The sequence below is a fragment of the Lampetra fluviatilis genome, chromosome 79 (genome assembly GCF_964198595.1).
Source record: "Lampetra fluviatilis chromosome 79, kcLamFluv1.1, whole genome shotgun sequence".
Taxonomy (NCBI): Eukaryota; Metazoa; Chordata; class Hyperoartia; order Petromyzontiformes; family Petromyzontidae; genus Lampetra; species Lampetra fluviatilis.
The window spans coordinates 2,193,456-2,214,395 of NC_136353.1; the positions used below are offsets into that span (position 1 = coordinate 2,193,456).

General features: G+C 55.7%; 1 protein-coding gene across 1 annotated transcript in view; it reads left to right on the plus strand.

Annotated features, from left to right (window-relative positions):
* The first annotated feature begins 2,030 nt into the window (after positions 1-2,030).
* Positions 2,031-20,940, plus strand: part of MVP (major vault protein) — a 24,258-nt gene continuing 5,348 nt past the window's right edge. Inside the window, 14 exon segments of the mRNA XM_078884222.1 lie at positions 2,031-2,291; positions 8,280-8,443; positions 12,100-12,295; positions 13,940-14,063; positions 15,231-15,362; positions 16,132-16,226; positions 16,703-16,969; positions 18,204-18,329; positions 18,542-18,703; positions 18,928-19,223; positions 19,594-19,681; positions 19,683-19,712; positions 19,714-19,793; positions 20,814-20,928. Of these exon segments, the coding sequence (XP_078740348.1) occupies positions 8,322-8,443; positions 12,100-12,295; positions 13,940-14,063; positions 15,231-15,362; positions 16,132-16,226; positions 16,703-16,969; positions 18,204-18,329; positions 18,542-18,703; positions 18,928-19,223; positions 19,594-19,681; positions 19,683-19,712; positions 19,714-19,793; positions 20,814-20,928 (1,833 nt within the window). The 5' untranslated portion in view covers positions 2,031-2,291; positions 8,280-8,321.

A 20,940-nucleotide genomic window follows, 5' to 3' on the forward strand; every position in this document is an offset into this window, starting at 1 on the left:
CACTCACCCACTCACTCCCCCACTCACCCACTCACTCACTCACCCACCCACTCACTTACTCACCCACCCACCCACCTGCTGTGTTAATAAAACCTCTCCTGGTCCATAACAACGAAGTCATCGTCTCGTGCTTGCTCGACTGACGTCGGTTTATGCACATTTCAAGGCAAAGATAAAGTTCCCCCAGGTAGCCTCTAGTAGTGCTGTCGGGGCAAGTGCTGTCAGCAGCAGCAGCGTATCTGTGGCCACACACAGATGGGGTGGGTGACCAGTACCACTCACACACCCGGCCGCCTTTGTCTTCCCCAAAGTGTCACACACACAGATACACTCACTCACCCATCCATTCACCCACACACTCACCCATCCACCCATTCACTCAACTTACTCACCTATTCAATCACTCACCCATTCACCCACCCACCCATTCACTCAACTCACTCACCCAATCAATCACTCACCCATTCACCCACCCATTCACTCACTCACTCACCCACTCATCCACCCATTCACTCACCCATCTACCCATTCACTCAACTCACCCACTCACTCATTCACTTACCCACCCATTCACTCACTCACTCACCCATTTACTCACTCACCCACTCATCCACCCATTCACTCACCCATCCACCCATTCACTCATCCACCCATTCACTCACCCATCCACCCATTCACTCAACTCACCCACTCACTCACTCATCCACCCCTTCACTCATCCACCCATTCACTCATTCACTCACTCATTCACTCACCACACACAAAGACAAAGCTCCCCCGGGTAGCCGCCGACGGTGCTGTAGGGGAAAGTGCTGTCAGTAGTAGCGAATAGCAGTGCCCATAGACACATCGACAAATATCTCCCAGGTAGCCTCCAGCAGTGCTGTAGGGGCAAGTGCTGTTAGTAGCAGCAGCAGCGCCTATAGACACAAAGACAAAGAACCCCAGGTAGCCTCTAACAGTGCTGTAGGGGGTGAGTGAGTGGGTGGGTGAGTGAATAGGTGGGTGAGTGAGTGAGCCTTAGTCTGGCTCTGTGAGCCTCAGTGATTAACACTGAACCCTATGGGAGCCTTAGTCTGGCTCTGTGAGCCTCAGTGATTAACACTGAACCCTATGGGAGCCTTAGTCTAGCTCTGTGAGCCTCAGTGATTAATACTGAACCCTGTGGGAGTGAGCCTCAGTCTGGCTCTGTGAGCCTCAGTGATTAACACTGAACCCCTATGGGAGGGAGCCTTAGTCTGGCTCTGTGAGCCTCAGTGATTAACACTGAACCCCTATGGGAGGGAGCCTTAGTCTGGCTCTGTGAGCCTCAGTGATTAACACTGAACCCCTATGGGAGGGAGCCTTAGTCTGGCTCTGTGAGCCTCAGTGATTAACACTGAACCCTATGGGAGTGAGCCTTAGTCTGGCTCTCTGAGCCTCAGTGGTTAACACTGAACCCTATGGGAGCCTTAGTCTGGCTTTGTGAGCCTCAGTGATTAACACTGAACCCCTATGGGAGTGAGCCTTAGTCTGGCTCTGTGAGCCTCAGTGATTAACACTGAACCCCTGTGGGAGGGAGCCTTAGTCTGGCTCTGTGAGCCTCAGTGATTAACACTGAACCCCTGTGGGAGGGAGCCTTAGTCTGGCTCTGTGAGCCTCAGTGATCAACACTGAACCCTATGGGAGGGAGCCTCAGTCTGGCTCTGTAAGCCTCAGTAATTCAACACTGAACCCTATGGGAGGGAGCCTCAGTCTGGCTCTGTGAGCCTCAGTAATTCAACACTGAACCCTATGGGAGGGAGCCTCAGTCTGGCTCTGTGAGCCTCAGTAATTCAACACTGAACCCTATGGGAGGGAGCCTCAGTCTGGCTCTGTAAGCCTCAGTAATTCAACACTGAACCCCTGTGGGAGGGAGCCTCAGTCTGGCTCTGTAAGCCTCAGTAATTCAACACTGAACCCTATGGGAGTGAGCCTCAGCCTGGCTCTGTGAGCCTCAGTAATTCAACACTGAACCCCTATGGGAGTGAGCCTCAGTCTGGCTCTGTGAGCCTGAGCCAATCGTGGACCGTGACATCCCCAACCAACGCCCTTTGAGCCCCCAGAGGCATCGTTTAGTTCCGGGTCTCTCTACCCTCTCTCTGTGCGCGTCCCTCTGTGTGTGCGCTCCCCTCTGTGTGTCTCTCTCTGTGTGTGTCACGTGTGTGTCTGCCTGTGCTACACGTGTGTGTCTGCCTGTGCCACACGTGTGTGTCTGTCTGTGCCACGTGGTGTGTCTCTCTGCACTCCGTGTGTCTCCGGGTCTCCGTGTCGTGAGTAAATCCCATCACGCGCTCAGCGACACGCGCACACATAGCCACAGCTACACACACACAGCTGCACACACACACAGACACAGCCACACACACAGCTACACACACACAGCTACAGACACACAGCTACAGACACACAGCTACAGACACACAGCTACACACACAGACACAGCCACACACACAGAGCTGCACACACACACAGAGCTGCACACACACAGAGACACACACACAGAGACACACACACAGACACACACACACAGACACACAGCCACACACACAGCTACACACACAGTTGCACACACAGCTACACACACAAACCATACACACACACAGCCACACACACAGAGCTGCACACAGCCGCACACACATACACAAACACACACAGAGTCACATCCACACACAGCCATACACACACAAACACACACACACAGTCACACCCACATCCACACACAACCACACATCCACACACCCACATCCACACACAATCACACACACAGCCACACCCACATACACTACACAACCACACACACACATCTACACACATACCCAGCCACACACACATCCACACACAATCACACCCACACACAACCACACCCACACACAACCACACCCACATACACACACCCACCCACACACGCACTGTTAGAGGCTACCTGGGGGAGCTTTCTCTTGTGTGTGGTGAGTGAATTAATGGGTGAGTGTGTGGTGAGTGTGTGGTGAGTGAATGTGTGGGTGGGTTGGTGAATGAATGGGTGGGTGGGTTGGTGAGTGAATGGGTGAGTGAGTGAATGGGTGAGTGGGTGAGGGAGTGAGTGAATGGGTGGGGGTGAGTGGGTGAATGGGTGAGTGAATGGGTGGGTGAGTGAGTGGATGGATGAGTGAGTGAATGGGTGGGTGAGTGAATGGGTGAATGAGTAAGTGAATGGGTGTGTGTGTACTTTGTACGTCTATAACCTGGTGATAAGGATCCGTGTGCAGTGTTTAAGAGAGTTAGAGTTGTCTTAAAGGGACACTTGCCCATTTGTTAATAGTTAGTCGTCTTAAAGGGACACGTGCCCATTAGTCAAGAGATAGTCGTCTTAAAGGGACACGTGCCCATTTGTTAAGAGATACATAGTTGTCTTAAAGGGACACTTGTCCATTAGTTAATAGAAATGGAGAGTCGTCTTAAAGGGACACGTGCCCATTTGTTAATGGAAAGGGAGAGTGGTCTTAAAGGGACACTTCCCTCTTCTACATTGTTCCACCACCCGCGACACCCTATTTTGGTGACCCCGCGGGATCTCACCGTGGTGAGATTTTAACTACCTTGTGGACGAGAAGTTTCTATACCCCAATCTAGTAATAACACATTGAGACTACGGTTGAAAGGGTATAGGGACTTCCCGCCCAGGTGGACGAGAAGTCTCGATACCCCCAATCTAGTAATAACACATTGGGACTATTGTCGAAAGGGTATAGAGACTTCGCGCCCACGTGGACGAGAAGTCCATATACCCCTAATGTAGTAATAACACATTGGGACTATGGTTGAAAGGGTATAGGGACTTCCCGCCCACCTATTCCGGTTTGAACTGGCTCCAATGGTGGTGACGCACCTGCTGCTCGCCTGTCAATCAATAACAACAAATGATTGGGGTGGACGAGAATTCCCTATACCCCCAATCTAGTGATAACACATTGGGACTGCGGTTGAAAGGGTTTAGGGACTTCCCGCCCATGTGGACGAGAAGACCCTATACCCCCAATCTAGTAATAACACATTGGGACTGCGGTTGAAAGGGTATAGGGACTTCCCGCCCAGGTGGACGAGAAGTCCCTATACCCCAATCTAGTAATAACACATTGGGGCTACGGTTGAAAGGGTATAGGAACTTCCCGCCCACCTATTCCGGTTTGAACTGGCTCCATATGGTTGTGACGCATCTGCTGCTCGCCTGTCAATCAATAACAACAAATGATTGGGGTGGGCGGGAAGTCCCTATACCCCCATTCTAGTAATAACATTGGGGCTGCGGCTGAAAGGGTATAGGGACTTCCCGCCCAGGTGGACGAGAAGTCTCTATATCCCCAATCTGGTAATAACACATTGGGACTGCGGTTGAAAGGGTATAGGGACTTCCCGCCCACATGGACGAGAAGTCCCTATACCCCAATCTAGTAATAACACATTGGGACTGCGGCTGAAAGGGTATAGGGACTTCCCGCCCACGTATTCCGGTTTGAACTGGCTCCATATGGTGGTGATTAGGGTGGGCGGGAAGTCCCTATACCCCCCAATGGAGTAATAACACATTGGGACTACGGTTGAAAGGGTATAGGGACTTCCCGCCCACGTGGACGAGAAGCCCCTATACCCCCAATCTAGTAATAACACATTGGGACTGCGGTTGAAAGGGTATAGGGACTTCCCGCCCACGTGGACGAGAAGTCCCTATACCTGTATTCTGGTCATAACGCATTGGGACTATGGTCGAAAAGGTATAGGGACTTCCCGCCCACGTGGACGAGAAGTCCCTATACCCCCAATCTAGTAATAACACATTGGGACTGCGGCTGAAAGGGTATAGTGACTTCTCGCCCACCTATTCCGGTTTGAACTGGCTCCATATGGTGGTGACGCACCTGCTGCTCTCGCCTGTCAATCAATACCAACAAATAATTAGGGGTGGGCGGGAAGTCTCTATACCCCTATTCTAGTAATAACACATTGGGACTGCGGTTGAAAGGGTATAGGGACTTCCCGCCCGGTGGACGAGAAGTCTCTATACCCCCCAATGTAGTAATAACACATTGGGACTACGGTTGAAAGGATATAGGGACTTCCCGCCCTGGATGGTGGTGACGCACCTGCTGCTCGCCTGTCAATCAATTACCAATAAGCAATGAGGGCGTGGGGGAAGTATGGGACGCGTGGCTCTGAAGGGTATAGGGACTTTCCGCCCACTTTCCCACTGTTTCTCTGTGAGATATAGACACAAAGACAAAGCTCCCCTAGGTAGCCTCTAGCAGTCCTGCAGGGGCAAGTGCTGTCAGTAGCAGCAGCGCCTATAGACACAAAGACAAAGCTCCCCCAGGTAGCCTCCAGCAGTGCTGTAGGGGTAAGTGCTGTCAGTAGCAGCAGCGCCTATAGACACAAAGACAAAGCTCCCCATGTAGCCTCCAGCAGTGCTGTAGGGGCAAGTGCTGTCAGTAGCAGCAGCGCCTATAGACACAAAGACAAAGCACCCCCAGGTAGCATCTAGCAGTGCTGTAGGGGCAAGTGCTATCAGTAGCAGCAGCGCCATTAGACACAAAGACAAGGCTCCCCCAGGTAGCCTCTAGCAGTGCTGTAGAGGCAAGTGCTGTCAGTAGCATAGTGTAGTGTTTAGTGTAGTGTATAGTGTAGAGTAGTAGTGTATAGTGTAGTGTATAGTAGTGTAGTAGTGTATAGTGTAGTGTATAGTGTAGTGTATAGTGTAGTGTATAGTGTAGTATATAATGTAGTTTATAGTGCGGTGTATAGTGTAGTGTATAGTTAACAGCACTTGCCCCTACACCACTGTGAGAGGCTACACGGGGCAGCTTTGTCTTTTGCTCTACGCTGACAGCACTTTCCCCTACACCATTGTCAGAGGCTACACGGGGCAGCTTTGTCTTTACACAACCGGTTCTGCCAGTTTATAAGGCGCAGCTCTGTGAGTCTGTGTGGTGAGTCTGTGTGGTGAGTCTGTGTGGTGAGTCTGTGTGGTGAGTCTGAGTGGTGAGTCTGTGTGGTGAGTCTGTGTGTCTCTGAGTGGTGAGTCTGTGTGGTGAGTCTGTGTGGTGAGTCTGTGTGGTGAGTCTGTGTGGTGAGTCTGTGTGGTGAGTCTGTGTGGTGAGTCTGTGTGGTGAGTCTGTGTGGTGAGTCTGTGTGGTGAGTCTGAGTGGTGAGTCTGAGTGGTGAGTCTGTGTGGTGAGTCTGAGTGGTGAGTCTGTGTGTCTCTGTGTGGTGAGTCTGAGTGGTGAGTCTGTGTGGTGAGTCTGAGTGGTGAGTCTGAGTGGTGAGTCTGTGTGGTGAGTCTGAGTGGTGAGTCTGAGTGGTGAGTCTGTGTGGTGAGTCTGAGTGGTGAGTCTGTGTGGTGAGTCTGTGTGGTGAGTCTGTGTGTCTCTGTGTGGTGAGTCTGTGTGGTGAGTCTGAGTGGTGAGTCTGTGTGTCTCTGTGTGGTGAGTCTGTGTGGTGAGTCTGTGTGGTGAGTCTGTGTGGTGAGTCTGTGTGGTGAGTCTGTGTGGTGAGTCTGTGTGGTGAGTCTGTGTGGTGAGTCTGAGTGGTGAGTCTGTGTGGTGAGTCTGAGTGGTGAGTCTGTGTGTCTCTGTGTGGTGAGTCTGTGTGGTGAGTCTGAGTGGTGAGTCTGTGTGGTGAGTCTGTGTGTCTCTGTGTGGTGAGTCTGTGTGGTGAGTCTGTGTGGTGAGTCTGTGTGGTGAGTCTGTGTGGTGAGTCTGAGTGGTGAGTCTGTGTGGTGAGTCTGTGTGGTGAGTCTGTTTGGTGAGTCTGTGGGTCTCTGTGTGGTGAGTCTGTGTGTCTCTGTGTGGTGAGTCTGTGTGGTGTCTCTGTGTGGTGAGTCTGTGTGTCTCTGTGTGGTGAGTCTGTGGGTCTCGGTGTGGTGAGTCTGTGTTGCTATGGGTCTCTGTGTCGTGAGTTTGTGTTGCTATGGGTCTCTGTGTGATATGTTTGTGTTGCTATGGGCCTCGGTGTGGTGAGTCTGTGTGGTGAGTCTGATTGTCTATGTGTGATGAGTCTGTGGGTCTCTGTGTGGTGAGTCTGTGGGTCGCAGTGTGGTGAGTCTGTGGGTCTCTATGTGGTGAGTCTGTGCGTCTCTGTGTGAGTGAGTCTGTGTGGTGAGTCTGTGGGTCTCTGTGTGGTGAGTCTATGGGTTTCTGTATGGTGTGTCTGTGGGTCTCTGTATGGTGAGTCTGTGGGTGTCTGTGTGGTGAGTCTGTGGGTCTCAGTGTGGTGAGTCTGTTGTTCTCTGTGTGGTGAGTCTGTGCGTCTCTGTGTGAGTGAGTCTGTGTGGTGAGTTTGTGGGTCTCTGTGTGAGTGAGTCTATGGGTCTCTGTGTAAGTGAGTCTGTGGGTCTCTGTGTGAGTGAGTCTATGGGTCTATGTGTGAGTGAGTCTGGGTTTCTGTGTGGTGAGTCTGTGGGTTTCAGTGTGGTGAGTCTGTGTGGTGTCTCTGTGTGGTGAGTCTGTGTGTCTCTGTGTGGTGAGTCTGTGGGTCTCGGTGTGGTGAGTCTGTGTTGCTATGGGTCTCTGTGTCGTGAGTTTGTGTTGCTATGGGTCTCTGTGTGATATGTTTGTGTTGCTATGGGCCTCGGTGTGGTGAGTCTGTGTGGTGAGTCTGATTGTCTATGTGTGATGAGTCTGTGGGTCTCTGTGTGGTGAGTCTGTGGGTCGCAGTGTGGTGAGTCTGTGGGTCTCTATGTGGTGAGTCTGTGCGTCTCTGTGTGAGTGAGTCTGTGTGGTGAGTCTGTGGGTCTCTGTGTGGTGAGTCTATGGGTTTCTGTATGGTGTGTCTGTGGGTCTCTGTATGGTGAGTCTGTGGGTGTCTGTGTGGTGAGTCTGTGGGTCTCAGTGTGGTGAGTCTGTTGTTCTCTGTGTGGTGAGTCTGTGCGTCTCTGTGTGAGTGAGTCTGTGTGGTGAGTTTGTGGGTCTCTGTGTGAGTGAGTCTATGGGTCTCTGTGTAAGTGAGTCTGTGGGTCTCTGTGTGAGTGAGTCTATGGGTCTATGTGTGAGTGAGTCTGGGTTTCTGTGTGGTGAGTCTGTGGGTTTCAGTGTGGTGAGTCTGTTGGTCTCTGTGTGAGTGAGTCTGTGGGTCTCTATGAGAGAGTCTGTGGGTCTCTGTGATGAGTCTATGGGTGTCTGTGTGAATGAGTCTGTGGGTCTCTGTGCTAACAGCACTTGCCCCTATACCATCGCTAGAGGCTACACGGGTGACCTTTATCTTTCTGTTGTTGTTGTCGTCGTCATCAGGAATCGTTGTCTTAGTCAGCAGCAGCATCGTCATCATCAGGCATGGCGGAGGAGGCAATTGTGCGGATCCCTCCCCATCACTACACTCACGTGCTTGATCTCAGCTCCAACATCACGCGCCTGGAACTGGGCCCACGCACGTACATACGCCCCGACAATGAGAGGTAACTGCTCACTAACTACTCGCTAACTAACTAACTACAATAACAACAACCGCCATTCGCCACTAAGTGGCGGTGACGTCACCACGACGCTTGTGCCAGCCCATGTGCACCTCGAGGCCACGTGAAGTGTCGAACGCCCGCTGGCAGGAGGTCACGGGGCAGACCCAGCAGGTGCCACGGGTCGACTGACCGAGATGACCGAGATGACTGGCTGATGCACCACCTGTGCCCCCTACTGTGCCAACTTGCTGTGCTTTAGCCACCCGGCGCTCTGCTCGTTGTTGTGAGCGTCGCTCCTCCGCCCTCCGTTGTTGCTGGAGGGCGACTGCCTCCAACTGCCCAGTAGCGTCCTTCACGAGCCTCCTCCACAGAGGCCGATCTGGACACCGCTGGTACCGGTCATCGGCAAGTCCACTCAGCTCCACGTCCTCCTGTACCACATCACTCCATCTCTTCTCTAACTCGTGCCGCGCCCGTTTAGCCCCCTCGATCCGGCCGAACAAAAGCACGAAGAACAACCCAGAGCCCAGGCCTACTGATGGTATCATAGGCCTTGACCAGGTCAATACAGCAGAGATGTAGGTCTTGTTGGAATTCCCTACACCTCTGCTGTAGCAAATGGACAGAACATATGGCATCTGTGCAGGACTGCTCTTTCCTGAAACCACATTGGGGCTCCGCAAGCCTCTTTACAGCGTGCCTCGCAAGGTGGTGTTGAATAATCCTTGCCAGGACCTTTCCCGGCACACTGAGGAGTAAGATGCCCCTGTACTTGTTACAGTCTGTGCGGTCTCCCTTATTAAAGATGGGGACCACCAGGGCATCCTTCCAGTTCTGCGGAACCCATCCAGTGGTCCAGACTGTTGTTATGTTTTCCATGTGGAGGGATTTCCCCTCCCCCAGGACTTCACAGAAATGCTCAGCAAATCTGCAAACCTGTTCCTGGGGGTCGGAGATTGGATCACCATTTTTTCCCCTAATGATGGTAATAGGTGTGGCGCTGCAGGTTACTTTTTTTGTTGTTGTTATGTTGTCATATAGAACAGTCTGTGCACAAATCCAGCTTCCCTCGGCATTTCGCTTGGGAGATCATCTCTGCCCGATGCCTTTCCTGGTCTCAGACTCTGAATCGCCTTCAGTACTTCCTCAACAGATGGCACCTCAGACAGCCACTCACAGGGGGTGACTTCCTCTTCCAATATTTGAGGCACCGCAGCCTCAGCAGGGTCATCCCCACTTTGCCACACGATGTGGAGGGATTTCCCCTCCCCCAGGACTTCACAGAAATGCTCAGCAAATCTGCAAACCTGTCCCTGGGGGTCGGAGATTGGATCGCCGTTTTTGCCCCTAATGATGGTAATAGGTGTGGTGCTGCAGGTTACTTTTTTATGGAATTAAATAGGGATTTGTGATCGTGGGCCATTGAGGCAGACTCCATCTTCTCAGCAACCCGCGACCACCACCCATCCTTGCAGCGCCTCACGGCTCTCCGTACCTCCGAGCGAAGGCTGCGGTAAGCCTCCTCATTCTTTGACGTGGGATGCTGTAGCCGATGAGAGTGGGCCTGTCGCTTTTTCTCAGCCAGCTTGAATACCTCCTCTGTCAGCCATGGTCTCTGGGGAGGTCTGGACCGCATACCCAAAGCAGCCATTGCAGCTGCCTGAGTCACAGTCCTAAACCTCACCCATTTCCCGTCGACATCTGGAGGAGTGGGGGAGGATTGCCCAACCCCTGCTGCAAGCGATGATGAAATTCTCGCTTGCAACTTTCATCAGCTAGCTGAGACCAAGGCCACCTTAGGTTGGAATGGGGTCCTGGGTGTACACCCACCACCGGAGTGGAAAAATGGCAGGCGCATCTTACAGATGACTAGTCGATGGTCAGTGAGTGGGCAGATCAGCTCCACGGTAGGTCCTTGTGTCAAGGACATGGGCCCGCATCCGTTGTTCCATCACTACGTAGTCCAGCAGATGTTCTTGCTTGGACCCGGCATGCATCCATGATGTTGTGTGGATGCGCCGATGCTGGAAGAGCGTGTTGGTAATTACAAGCCCATGGGCTGCACAAAAATCTAGCAGCCTCCTGCCGTTGTTATTGAGCTGATCTGGCCCATGCCTTCCAATCACTCCAGACCAGGTGCCAGCATCATGACCAACTCGGGCATTAAAGTCACCCAACAAGATGACTCTATCCCGAGGGGCCATCTCCCCTCCATCTCCCCCCATCTCCCCCCATCTCCCCCTATCTCCCTCCATCTCCCCTCCAACTCCCCCTATATCTCCCCTTATCTCCCCTATCTCCCCCCAGGGTGCTGGTCCATCCAGCCTGCATGGTGAGGGTCTCACCCTGCCACTACCACACAATCACACTCACCCATCTCTTCTTCTCTTTCATCATCTACCCCCCATCTCCCCCCATCTCCCCCCATCTCCCCCCAGGGTGCTGATCCATCCGGCCTGCATGGTGAGGGTCTCACCCCACCACTACCACACAATCACACTCACCCATCTCACTCTCTCATCATCTCTCCCCCTATCTCCCCCCATCTCCCCCTCTATCTCCCCTTATCTCCCCTATCTCCCCCCAGGGTGCTGGTCCATCCAGCCCGCATGGTGAGGGTCTCACCCTGCCACTACCACACAATCACACTCACCCATCTCTCTCACTCACCATCTCTCCCCCCATCTCCCCCTATCTCCCCCCCATCTCCCCCCTATCTCCCCTTATCTCCCCCAGGGTGCTAGTCCATCCAGCCCGCATGGTGAGGGTCTCACCCCACCACTACCACACAATCACACTCACCCATCTCACCCATCTCTCTCTCTCACCATCTCTCCCCCCCCATCTCCCCCCCATCTCCCCCCCATCTCCCCCCATCTCCCCCCATCTCCCCCCATCTCCCCCCATCTCCCCCATCTCCCCCAGGGTGCTGGTCCATCCAGCCTGCATGGTGAGATTTTCACCCCACCACTACCACACAATCACACTCACCCATCTCACCCATCTCTCTCTCACCATCTTTCCCCCTATCTCCCCCCATCCCCCCCCTATCTCCCCCGCATCTCCCCCTATCTCCCCCCAGGGTGCTGGTCCATCCAGCCCGCATGGTGAGGGTCTCACTCCGCCACTACCACACAATCACACTCACCCATCTCTCCCTCTCTCTCACTCACCATCTCTCCCCCATCTCCCCCTATCTCCCCCTATCTCCCCCCATCTCCCCCCTATCTCCCCTTATCTCCCCCAGGGTGTTGGTCCATCCAGCCCGCATGGTGAGGGTCTCACTCCGCCACTACCACACAATCACTCACCCATCTCTCTCTCTCTCACCATCTCTCCCCCTATCTCCCCCCATCTCCCCCTATCTCCCCCATCTCCCCCCAGGGTGCTGATCCATCCGGCCTGCATGGTGAGGTTTTCACCCCACCACTACCACACAATCACACTCACCCATCTCACCCATCTCTATCTCCCCCTATCTCCGCCCCATCTCCCCCATCTACCCCCAGGGTGCTGATCCATCCGGCCTGCATGGTAAGGTTTTCACCCCACCACTACCACACAATCACACTCACCCATCTCACCCATCTCTATCTCCCCCTATCTCCGCCCCATCTCCCCCCCATCTCCCCCTATCTCCCCCCATCTCCCCCCAGGGTGCTGTTCCCTCCGGCACGCATGGTGAGGGTGCCACCGCGTCACTACTGCGTGGTGGAGAACCCGGTGGCGAGAGACCGCGACTCGAACCCCGTTCTGGACGCTAGTGGGCAGGCCAAGCTGCGTCACGCCGACAGGGAGATCCGCCTCTGTCAAGACCCCTTCCCACTGTACCCGGGGGAGGAGCTACAGCTGGTGGGTGGGGTGGGTGGGTGAGTGGGTGGGGTGGGTGGGTGAGTGGGTGGGTGGGTGGGTGAATGGGTGGGGGGGTGGAGGGGTGAGTGGGTGCGTGAGTGAGTGGGTGCGTGAGTGAGTGAGTGGGTGCGTGAGTGAGTGAGTGGGTGGGTGAGTGAGTGAGTAGGTGGGTGGGTGAGTGAGTAGGTGGGTGAGTGGGTGAGTAGGTGGGTGGCTGGGTAAGTGGGTGGGTGAATGAGTGAGTGGGTGGGTGGGTGAGTGAGTGAGTGGGTGGGTGAGTAGGTGAGTGGGTGGGTGAGTGGGTGAGTAGGTGGGTGAGTGAGTGAGTGAGTGAGTGGGTGAGTGAGTGGGTGAGTGGGTGAGTAGGTGAGTGGGTGGGTGAGTGGGTGAGTGGGTCAGTGGGTGAGTAAGTGAGTAGGTGAGTGAGTGGGTGAGTGGGTGAGTGAGTGGGTGAGTGGATGAGTAGGTGAGTAGGTGAGTAGGTGAGTGAGTGGGTGAGTGAGTGGGTGAGTAGGTGAGTAGGTGAGTGAGTAGGTGAGTAGGTGAGTAGGTGCTACTCGAACCCCGTTCTGGACGCTAGTGGGCAGGCCAAGCTGCGTCACGCCGACAGGGAGATCCGTCTCTGCCAAGACCCCTTCCCGCTGTACCCGGGGGAGGAGCTACAGCTGGTGGGTGGGGGGGTGGGGCGGTGGGTGGGTGGGGGGGTGAGTGGGTTGGTGGGTGGGGGGTGGGTGGGTGAGGGGGTGTGTGGGGGGGTGTGTGAGTGAGTAAGTGAGTGGGTGAGTGGGTGGGGGGGTGAGTGGGGGGGTGGGTGGGGTGAGTAGGTGGGTGGGTGGGTGGGTGAGTGGGTGGGTGGGTGGGTGAGTGGGTGGGTGGGTGAGTGGGTGGGTGGGTGGGTGAGTGGGTGGGTGAGTGGGTGGGTGAGTGAGTGAGTGGGTGAGTGGGTGGGTGGGTGAGTAGGTGAGTGGGTGGGTGAGTGGGTGAGTGGGTGGGTGGGTGAGTGAGTGAGTGAGTGGGTGAGTGAGTGGGTGAGTGAGTGGGTGAGTGGGTGGGTGGGTGAGTAGGTGAGTGGGTGGGTGAGTGGGTGAGTGGGTGAGTGGGTGAGTGAGTGGGTGAGTGGGTGGGTGAGTGGGTGAGTGAGTAGGTGGGTGAGTAGGTGGGTGAGTAGGTGAGTGAGTAGGTGGGTGAGTAGGTGAGTGAGTAGGTGGGTGAGTAGGTGAGTGAGTAGGTGAGTGAGTAGGTGAGTGAGTAGGTGGGTGAGTAGGTGAGTGAGTGAGTGGGTGAGTGGGTGAGTGTGTGAGTGAGTGAGTGGGGGTGAGTGAGTGAGTGAGTGAGTGGGTGGGTGAGTGAGTGGGTGAGTAGGTGGGTGGGTGGGTAAGTGGGTGGGTGAGTGAGTGGGAGGGTGAGTGAGTGAGTGAGTGGGTGGGTGAGTGAGTGAGTTGGTGGGTGGGTGAGTGAGTAGGTGGGTGAGTAGGTGAGTGAGTGGGTGAGTGGGTAAGTGGGTGAGTGGGTGGGTGGGTGACTAGGTGAGTGAGTAGGTGAGTGAGTGGGTGAGTAGGTGAGTGAGTAGGTGAGTGAGTAGGTGAGTGAGTAGGTGGGTGAGTGGGTGAGTGGGTGGGTGAGTGTCTCCGTGTCTCCCCCCAGGCAGTATCTCCGCTCCGAGTCGTCCCGGTGGACTCTGCTCTTCGTCTCCGCGCTCTGATCGACCACGAGGACGACTCTGACGAGCAGCGCCTTGCCGGGGACGAGTGGCTCTTCCAGGGTCCTGGTGAGAGCCTCTGTGTCACCCTGTCTGTGTCTCACCCTGTGTGTCTCTCTGTGTCTCCTTGTGTGTCTCCCTATGTCTCACCCTGTCTGTCTCCCTGTCTCACCCTGTGTGTCTCCCTGTGTCTCCCTGTGTCTCCCTGTCTGTCTCTGTGTGTGAGTGTGTGTGTGAGTGTGTGAGTGAGTGTGTGTGTGAGTGTGTGTGTGAGTGTGTGTGTGAGAGTGAGTGTATGGGTGTTTGTGTGAGTGTGTGTGTGCGTGTGTTTGTCTGAGTGTGTGTGTGTGCGTGTGTTTGTCTCTGTGTGTGAGTGAGTGTGTGTATCTGTGTGAGAGTGAGTGTGTGGGTGTTTGTGTGAGTGTGTGTGTGTCTGTCTCTGTGTGTGAGTGAGTGTGTGTATGTGTGTGTGAGTGTGTGTGTCTCTGTGTGTGAGTGAGTGTGTGTGTGTCTGTGTGTGAGTGTCTGTGTGAGTGTGTGTGAGTGTGTGACCCTCTGTGTCACCCTGTCTGTCTCCCTGTCTCACCCTGTGTGTCTCACCCTGTGTGTCTCACCCTGTGTGTCTCACCCTGTGTGTCTCTCTGTGTCTCTCTGTGTCTCCCTGTGTGTCTCCCTGTGTCTCCCTGTGTCTCCCTGTCTGTCCTGTGTGTGAGTGAGTGTGGGTGTGTGTGTGTGAGTGTGTGTGAGTGTGTGTGTCTGTGTGCGTGTGTGTGAGTGAGTGTCTGTGTGAGTGTCTGTGTGTGAGTGAGTGTGTGAGTGTGTCTGTGAGTGTGTGAGTGTGTGTCTGTGTGTGAGTGTGTGTCTGTGTGTGTGTCTGTGTGAGTGTGAGTGTCTGTGTGAGTGTCTGTGTGAGTGTCTGTGTGTGTGAGTGAGTGTGTCTGTGTGAGTGAGTGTCTGTGTGTGTGTCTGTGAGTGTCTGTGTGAGTGAGTGTCTGAGTAAGTGAGTGTCTGAGTGAGTGAGTGTCTCCCCCGCCAGGCACGTACATCCCCCACAAGGAGGTGGAGGTAGTGGAGTCTTTGCGTGTGAGTGTCTGTGTGAGTGAGTGTCTGTGTGAGTGTCTGAGTGTGTGTGAGTGAGTGTCTGTGTGTGTGTCTATGTGTGTGAGTGTCTGAGTGAGTGAGTGTCTGAGTTTCTGTGTGAGTGAGTGTCTGAGTGTGTGTGTGTCTCACCACCAGGCACGTACATCCCGCACAAGGAGGTGGAGGTAGTGGAGTCTCTTCGTGCCACCATCGTGCTGCCCAACCACGCCGTGAAGCTGCGTGCACGCCGCGACCTGGTGGACCGCGCCGGAAACACGCGAGTGACCGGTCAGCCCACACGCAGATTCCTACAACACGCGTGTGTGTGTGTGTCAGTGTCTGTGTGTCAGTGTGTGTGTGTGTGTCTCTGTGTGTGTGTGTGGGAGTGTGTGTGTGGGAGTGTGTGTCAGTGTGTGTGTCAGTGTGTGTGTGTGTCTCTGTGTGTGTGTGTGTCTGTGTGTGTCAGTGTGTGTGTGTGTGTGGGAGTGTGTGTGTGTCAGTGTGCATGTCAGTGTGTGTGTGTCAGTGTGTGTGTCAATGTGTGTCAGTGTGTCTGTGTGTGTCTGTGTGTGTGTGAGTGGGTGAGTGCGTGGGTGAGTGGGTGACATGGTGAGTGGGTGACATGGTGAGTGGGTGGGTGGGTGAGCGAGTGAGTGGGTGAGATGGTGGGTGAGTAGGTGACATGGTGAGTGAGTGAGTGAGTGTGTGAGTGGTTGAGTGAGTGGGTGGGTGAGTGAGTGTGTGAGTTACTGTGTGAATGAGTGAGTGAGTGGGTGAGTGAGTGAGTGAGTGTGTGAGTGGTTGAGTGAGTGAGTGGGTGAGTGAGTGTGTGAGTTACTGTGTGAGTGAGTGGGTGGGTGTGTGGTTGAGTGAGTGGGTGGGTGAGTGAGTGTGTGAGTTACTGTGTGAGTGAGTGAGTGGGTGTGTGGTTGAGTGAGTGGGTGAGTGAGTGAGTGGGTGGGTGGGTGAGTGAGTGGGTGGGTGAGTTGGTGAGTGGGTGAGGAGGTGTGGAGCGGTGGGTGAGGAAGTGAGTGACGAGGTGAGGCTCGCTCACCAGGTGAGGAGTGGTTATGGAGGAAGCTGGGCGCTTACCTCCCCGGCGCTTACGAGGAGGTGGTGGAGATCGTATCGGCTCACATCCTCACCGACAAGGTGAGCACCACCCCCACACTCACCACACTCACCACCACACTCGCCACCACCACACTCGCCACCACCACACTCACCACCACCACACTCACCACCACCACCACATTCACCACCACACTCACCACCACTACAACCACCACCACACTCACCACCACCACACTCGCCACCACCACTACAACCACCACCACACTCACCACCACCACACTCACCACCACCACACTCACCACCACCACACTCACCACCACCACCACATTCACCACCACACTCACCACCACTACAACCACCACCACACTCGCCACCACCACACTCACCACCACCACACTCACCACCACCACACTCACCACCACCACCACATTCACCACCACACTCACCACCACCACAACCACCACCACACTCACCACCACCACACTCACCACCACTCACACTCACCACCACCACACTCACCACACTCACCACACTCACCACGCTCACCCCCACAGAAAGCGCTCCACGTGCGAGCCATCCGCTCCTTCACCGACGCCGATGGAACCGCCGGTGGTGGTGGTAACCTCGCCGGGCCGGCTCGCCGCTGCGGTGAGGAGTGGCTGGTGAGCTGCGCCCAGGCTGACAGCTACATCCCCGGCGTGCACGAGGAGGTGGTGAGCGAGGTGGACATCACGACGCTCACCCGGCGGCAGTACTGCGTCCTCGTCAATCCCGTCGGGAGGGACGGCAAGCCGCAGCTGGGGCACAAGCTGCTGGTCAAGGTCGCTCGCTCGCTCCTCACACTCGCTCGTACACTCGCTCACTTCGCTCGCTCGTACACTCGCTCGCTCGTCCGCTCACTCACTCGCTCGCATCCTCACTCGCTCGTACACTCGCTCACTCGCTCGCTTGCTCGCTCACTCGCTCGTCCGCTCACTCACTCACTCGCTCGCCCCGCTTGTTCGCTGACTCACTCACTCACTCACCCGCTTACTCACCCGCTCGCTCACCCACTCACTCACCCGCTCGCTCGCTCACTCACTCGCTCACTCACTCACTCGCTCCTCACTCGCTCGCCCCGCCCACTCGCTCGCTCACTCGCTCGTCCGCTCACTCGCTCGCTCACTCGCTCGCCGCCCCACTCGCTCGCTCACTCGCTCGTCCGCTCACTCGCTCGCTCACTCGCTCGTCCGCTCACTCACTCTCTCGCTCACTCGTGCCTCACTCGTTCACTCACTCACTCGCTCCTCACTCGATCGCCTGCTCGCTCGCTCACTCGCTCACACCGCTCACCCGCTCACTCGCTCACCCGCTCACCCGCTCGCCCACTCACCCGCTCACTCGCTCACTCACTCGCTCACCCCGCTCACTCGCTTACCCGCTCAATCGCTCGCCCACTCACCCGCTCACTCGCTCACTCGCTTGCTCACTCACAATGTTGTTTGTTTTTGTTTACAATGTTGTTGTTTACAATGTTGATTGTTGTTGTTTACAATATTGTTGTTTGTTGCTGTTTACAATGTTGTTGTTGTTGTTTACAATGTTTTTGTTTGTTGCTGTTTACAATGTTGTTGTTGTTTAAATTTTTTGTTTGTTGCTGTTTACAATGTTGTTGTTGTTGTTTACAATGTTTTTGTTTGTTGCTGTTTACAATGTTGTTGTTGTTGTTTACAATGTTGTTGTTGTTTAAATTTTTTGTTTGTTGCTGTTTACAATGTTGTTGTTGTTGTTTACAATGTTGTTGTTGTTTACAATGTTGTTGTTTACAATGTTGTTGTTTGTTGCTGTTTACAATGTTGTTGTTGTTGTTTACAATGTTTTTGTTTGTTGCTGTTTACAATGTTGTTGTTGTTTAAATTTTTTGTTTGTTGCTGTTTACAATGTTGTTGTTTGTTGTTGTTTACAATGTTGTTGTTTACAATGTTGTTGTTGTTTACAATGTTGTTGTTTACAATGTTGTTGTTTACAATGTTGTTGTTGGTGTTTACAATGTTGTTGTTGTTGTTGCTGCCGCAGGGAGAGAAGTCGTTCTTCCTGCAGCCCGGGGAGTGGCTGGAGAACGGAATCCAGGAAGTTTACATCCTTGGGGAAGAGGAGGGTTTGGTGCTGACCGCCAGGGAGGCCTTCACCCTAGCTGACGAGGTGGGTGGGTGACGAGGTGAGCGAGTGGGTGAGTGATGAGGTGTGTGAGTGAGTGACGCGGTGGGTGAGTGAGTGAGTGAGTGACGAGATGGGTGAGTGACGCGGTGGGTGAGTGAGTGAGTGACAGAGTGTGTCACTATGGAAAGGCGTTCACTCTCGCTGAGTGTGTCACTCACCCCCCCACCCCCCCCCCCTCCTCCCCTCCCCCCCAGGCGGGTGACCTGGTGGAGGAGCGCCGTGCGGGTGACCGCTGGATGATCCGTGGACCCGTGGAGTACGTGCCTCCCGTGGAGGTGGAGGTGGTGGCACGGCGACACTCCATCCCTATGGACGACAACGAGGGCATCTACGTCCGGGACATCAAGAGCGGGAAGGTGAGTGCGGATAGCGGGGGGAGGGGGGTGAGTTTGGCGGATATCGGGGGGAGTGGTGAGTTTGGCGGATATCGATGTTGTGAGTTTAGTGTATATTGGGGTTGTGAGCTCGGCGGTTATCGGGGTCGTGAGCTCAGCGGTTATCGGGGTCGTGAGCTCGGCGGTTATCGGGGTCGTGAACTCAGCGGATATCGGGGTTGTGACTCCCCCCCCTCCCCCCCCAGGTGCGTGCTGTGTGCGGCCAGACGTACATGCTGACTCAGGACGAGGAGCTGTGGGAGAAGTCGCTTCCGCCCAACGTGGAGTCGCTGCTCACCTGGTCCCGGGACCCCCTCGCCCAGCGGGGGGAGCGGCCCCCCCCCTGGGGGGGGTGGTGGGGGGGGGTGGTGGGGGGGGTGGGTGGTGGGGGGGTGGTGGGTGGGGGTGGGGCGGTGGAGAGGGACCGCACCCGCGTGGTCACCTACAGCGTGCCGCACAACGCTGCCGTGCAGATCTACGACTACAAGGAGAAGCGGGCTCGGTGAGGGGGGGGGGGGGTGATGGGGGGGGGGGTGGGTGGGGGGGGGGGTGGTGGGGGGGGGGGTGGGTGGGGGGGTGGTGGGGGGGGGGTGGGGTGGGGGGGGGGGGTGGTGGGGGGGGGGGGGTGGTGGTGGAGGTGGTGGGGGGGATGGAGACGGAGGGCTAGGGGGGGGGGGTGGTGGGGGGGGCCAGGGGAGGGGGGGTGGGGGTGGTGGGGGGATGGGGGGTAGCGTGGGGGTGGGGGTGGTGGGGGTGGGGGGGTGGTGGGGGGGTGTCGTTTGGCCCTGAGATGGTTCACCTGGGTCCCGATAAACAGCTCACTGATGCTCCCCCCCTCTCCCTCCCCCTCCCCCCCCTCCCCCCCTCCCCAGCGTGGTGTTTGGCCCAGAGATGGTGCGTCTGGGCCCCGACGAGCAGTTCACGGTGCTGTCGCTGTCGGGCGACAAGCCCAAGCGGGCCGCACGTCATCCGCTCGCTCTGCCTGCTGCTGGGGACCCGACTTCTGTAGCGACGTCATCACCGTGGAGACCGCAGATCACGCGAGACTACAGCTGCAGCTCTCGTACAACTGGTGATTGATCAGTCAGTCGGTCACTCGCTCGCCCACCGCGTCACTCACTCACCCACCGCGTCACTCACTCAATCACCCACCGCGTCACTCACTCACTCACCCACCCACCCACTCACTCACTCACTTACCCACCGCGTCACCCACTCACTCACTCACTCACTCACCTCGTCACTCACTCACTCACCCACCTCGTCACTCACTCACTCACCCACCTCGTCACTCACTCACTCACTCACCCATCTCGTCACTCACTCACCCACCTCGTCACTCACTCACTCACTCACCCATCTCGTCACTCACTCACTCACTCACCCACCTCGTCACTCACTCACTCACTCACCGCGTCACTCACTCACTCACTCACCCACCGCGTCACCCACTCACTCACTCACTCACTCACCCACCTCGTCACTCACTCACTCACTCACCTCGTCACTCACTCACTCACTCACCTCGTCACTCACTCACTCACTCACCCACCTCGTCACTCACTCACTCACTCACCGCGTCACTCACTCACTCACTCACTCACTCACTCACTCACCCACATCGTCACTCACTCACTCACTCACCGCGTCACTCACTCACTCACTCACCCACATCGTCACTCACTCACCTCGTCACTCACTCACCCACATCGTCACTCACTCACCCACTCACCCACCTTGTCACTCACTCACCACACCACTCACTCGCTCACCACACCACTCACTCACTCACCACACCACTCACTCACTCACCACACTACTCACTCACACCACTCACTCACTCACCACACCACTCACTCACCACTCACCACTCACTCACCACACCACTCGCTCACTCACCACACCGCTCACTCACCACACCACTCACTCACTCACCACACTACTCACTCACCACACCACTCACTCACCACACCACTCACTCACTCACCACACTACTCACTCTCTCACCACTCGCTCACCACACCACTCTCTCGCTCACCACGTCGCTCGCTCTCTCTCTCTCGCTCGCACCGGCTTGGCCACTCGGCGCTAGGCACTTCGAGAGGGCGTCGCTGCCCGCCGGCGCCGGCACCGGCGCTGGCACCAGCGGCGAGGACTCTTCCTCCGGCGATGGGGGCCCCAGCGAGGCGGCGCTGCTGCTCTTCTCGGTGCCCGACTTC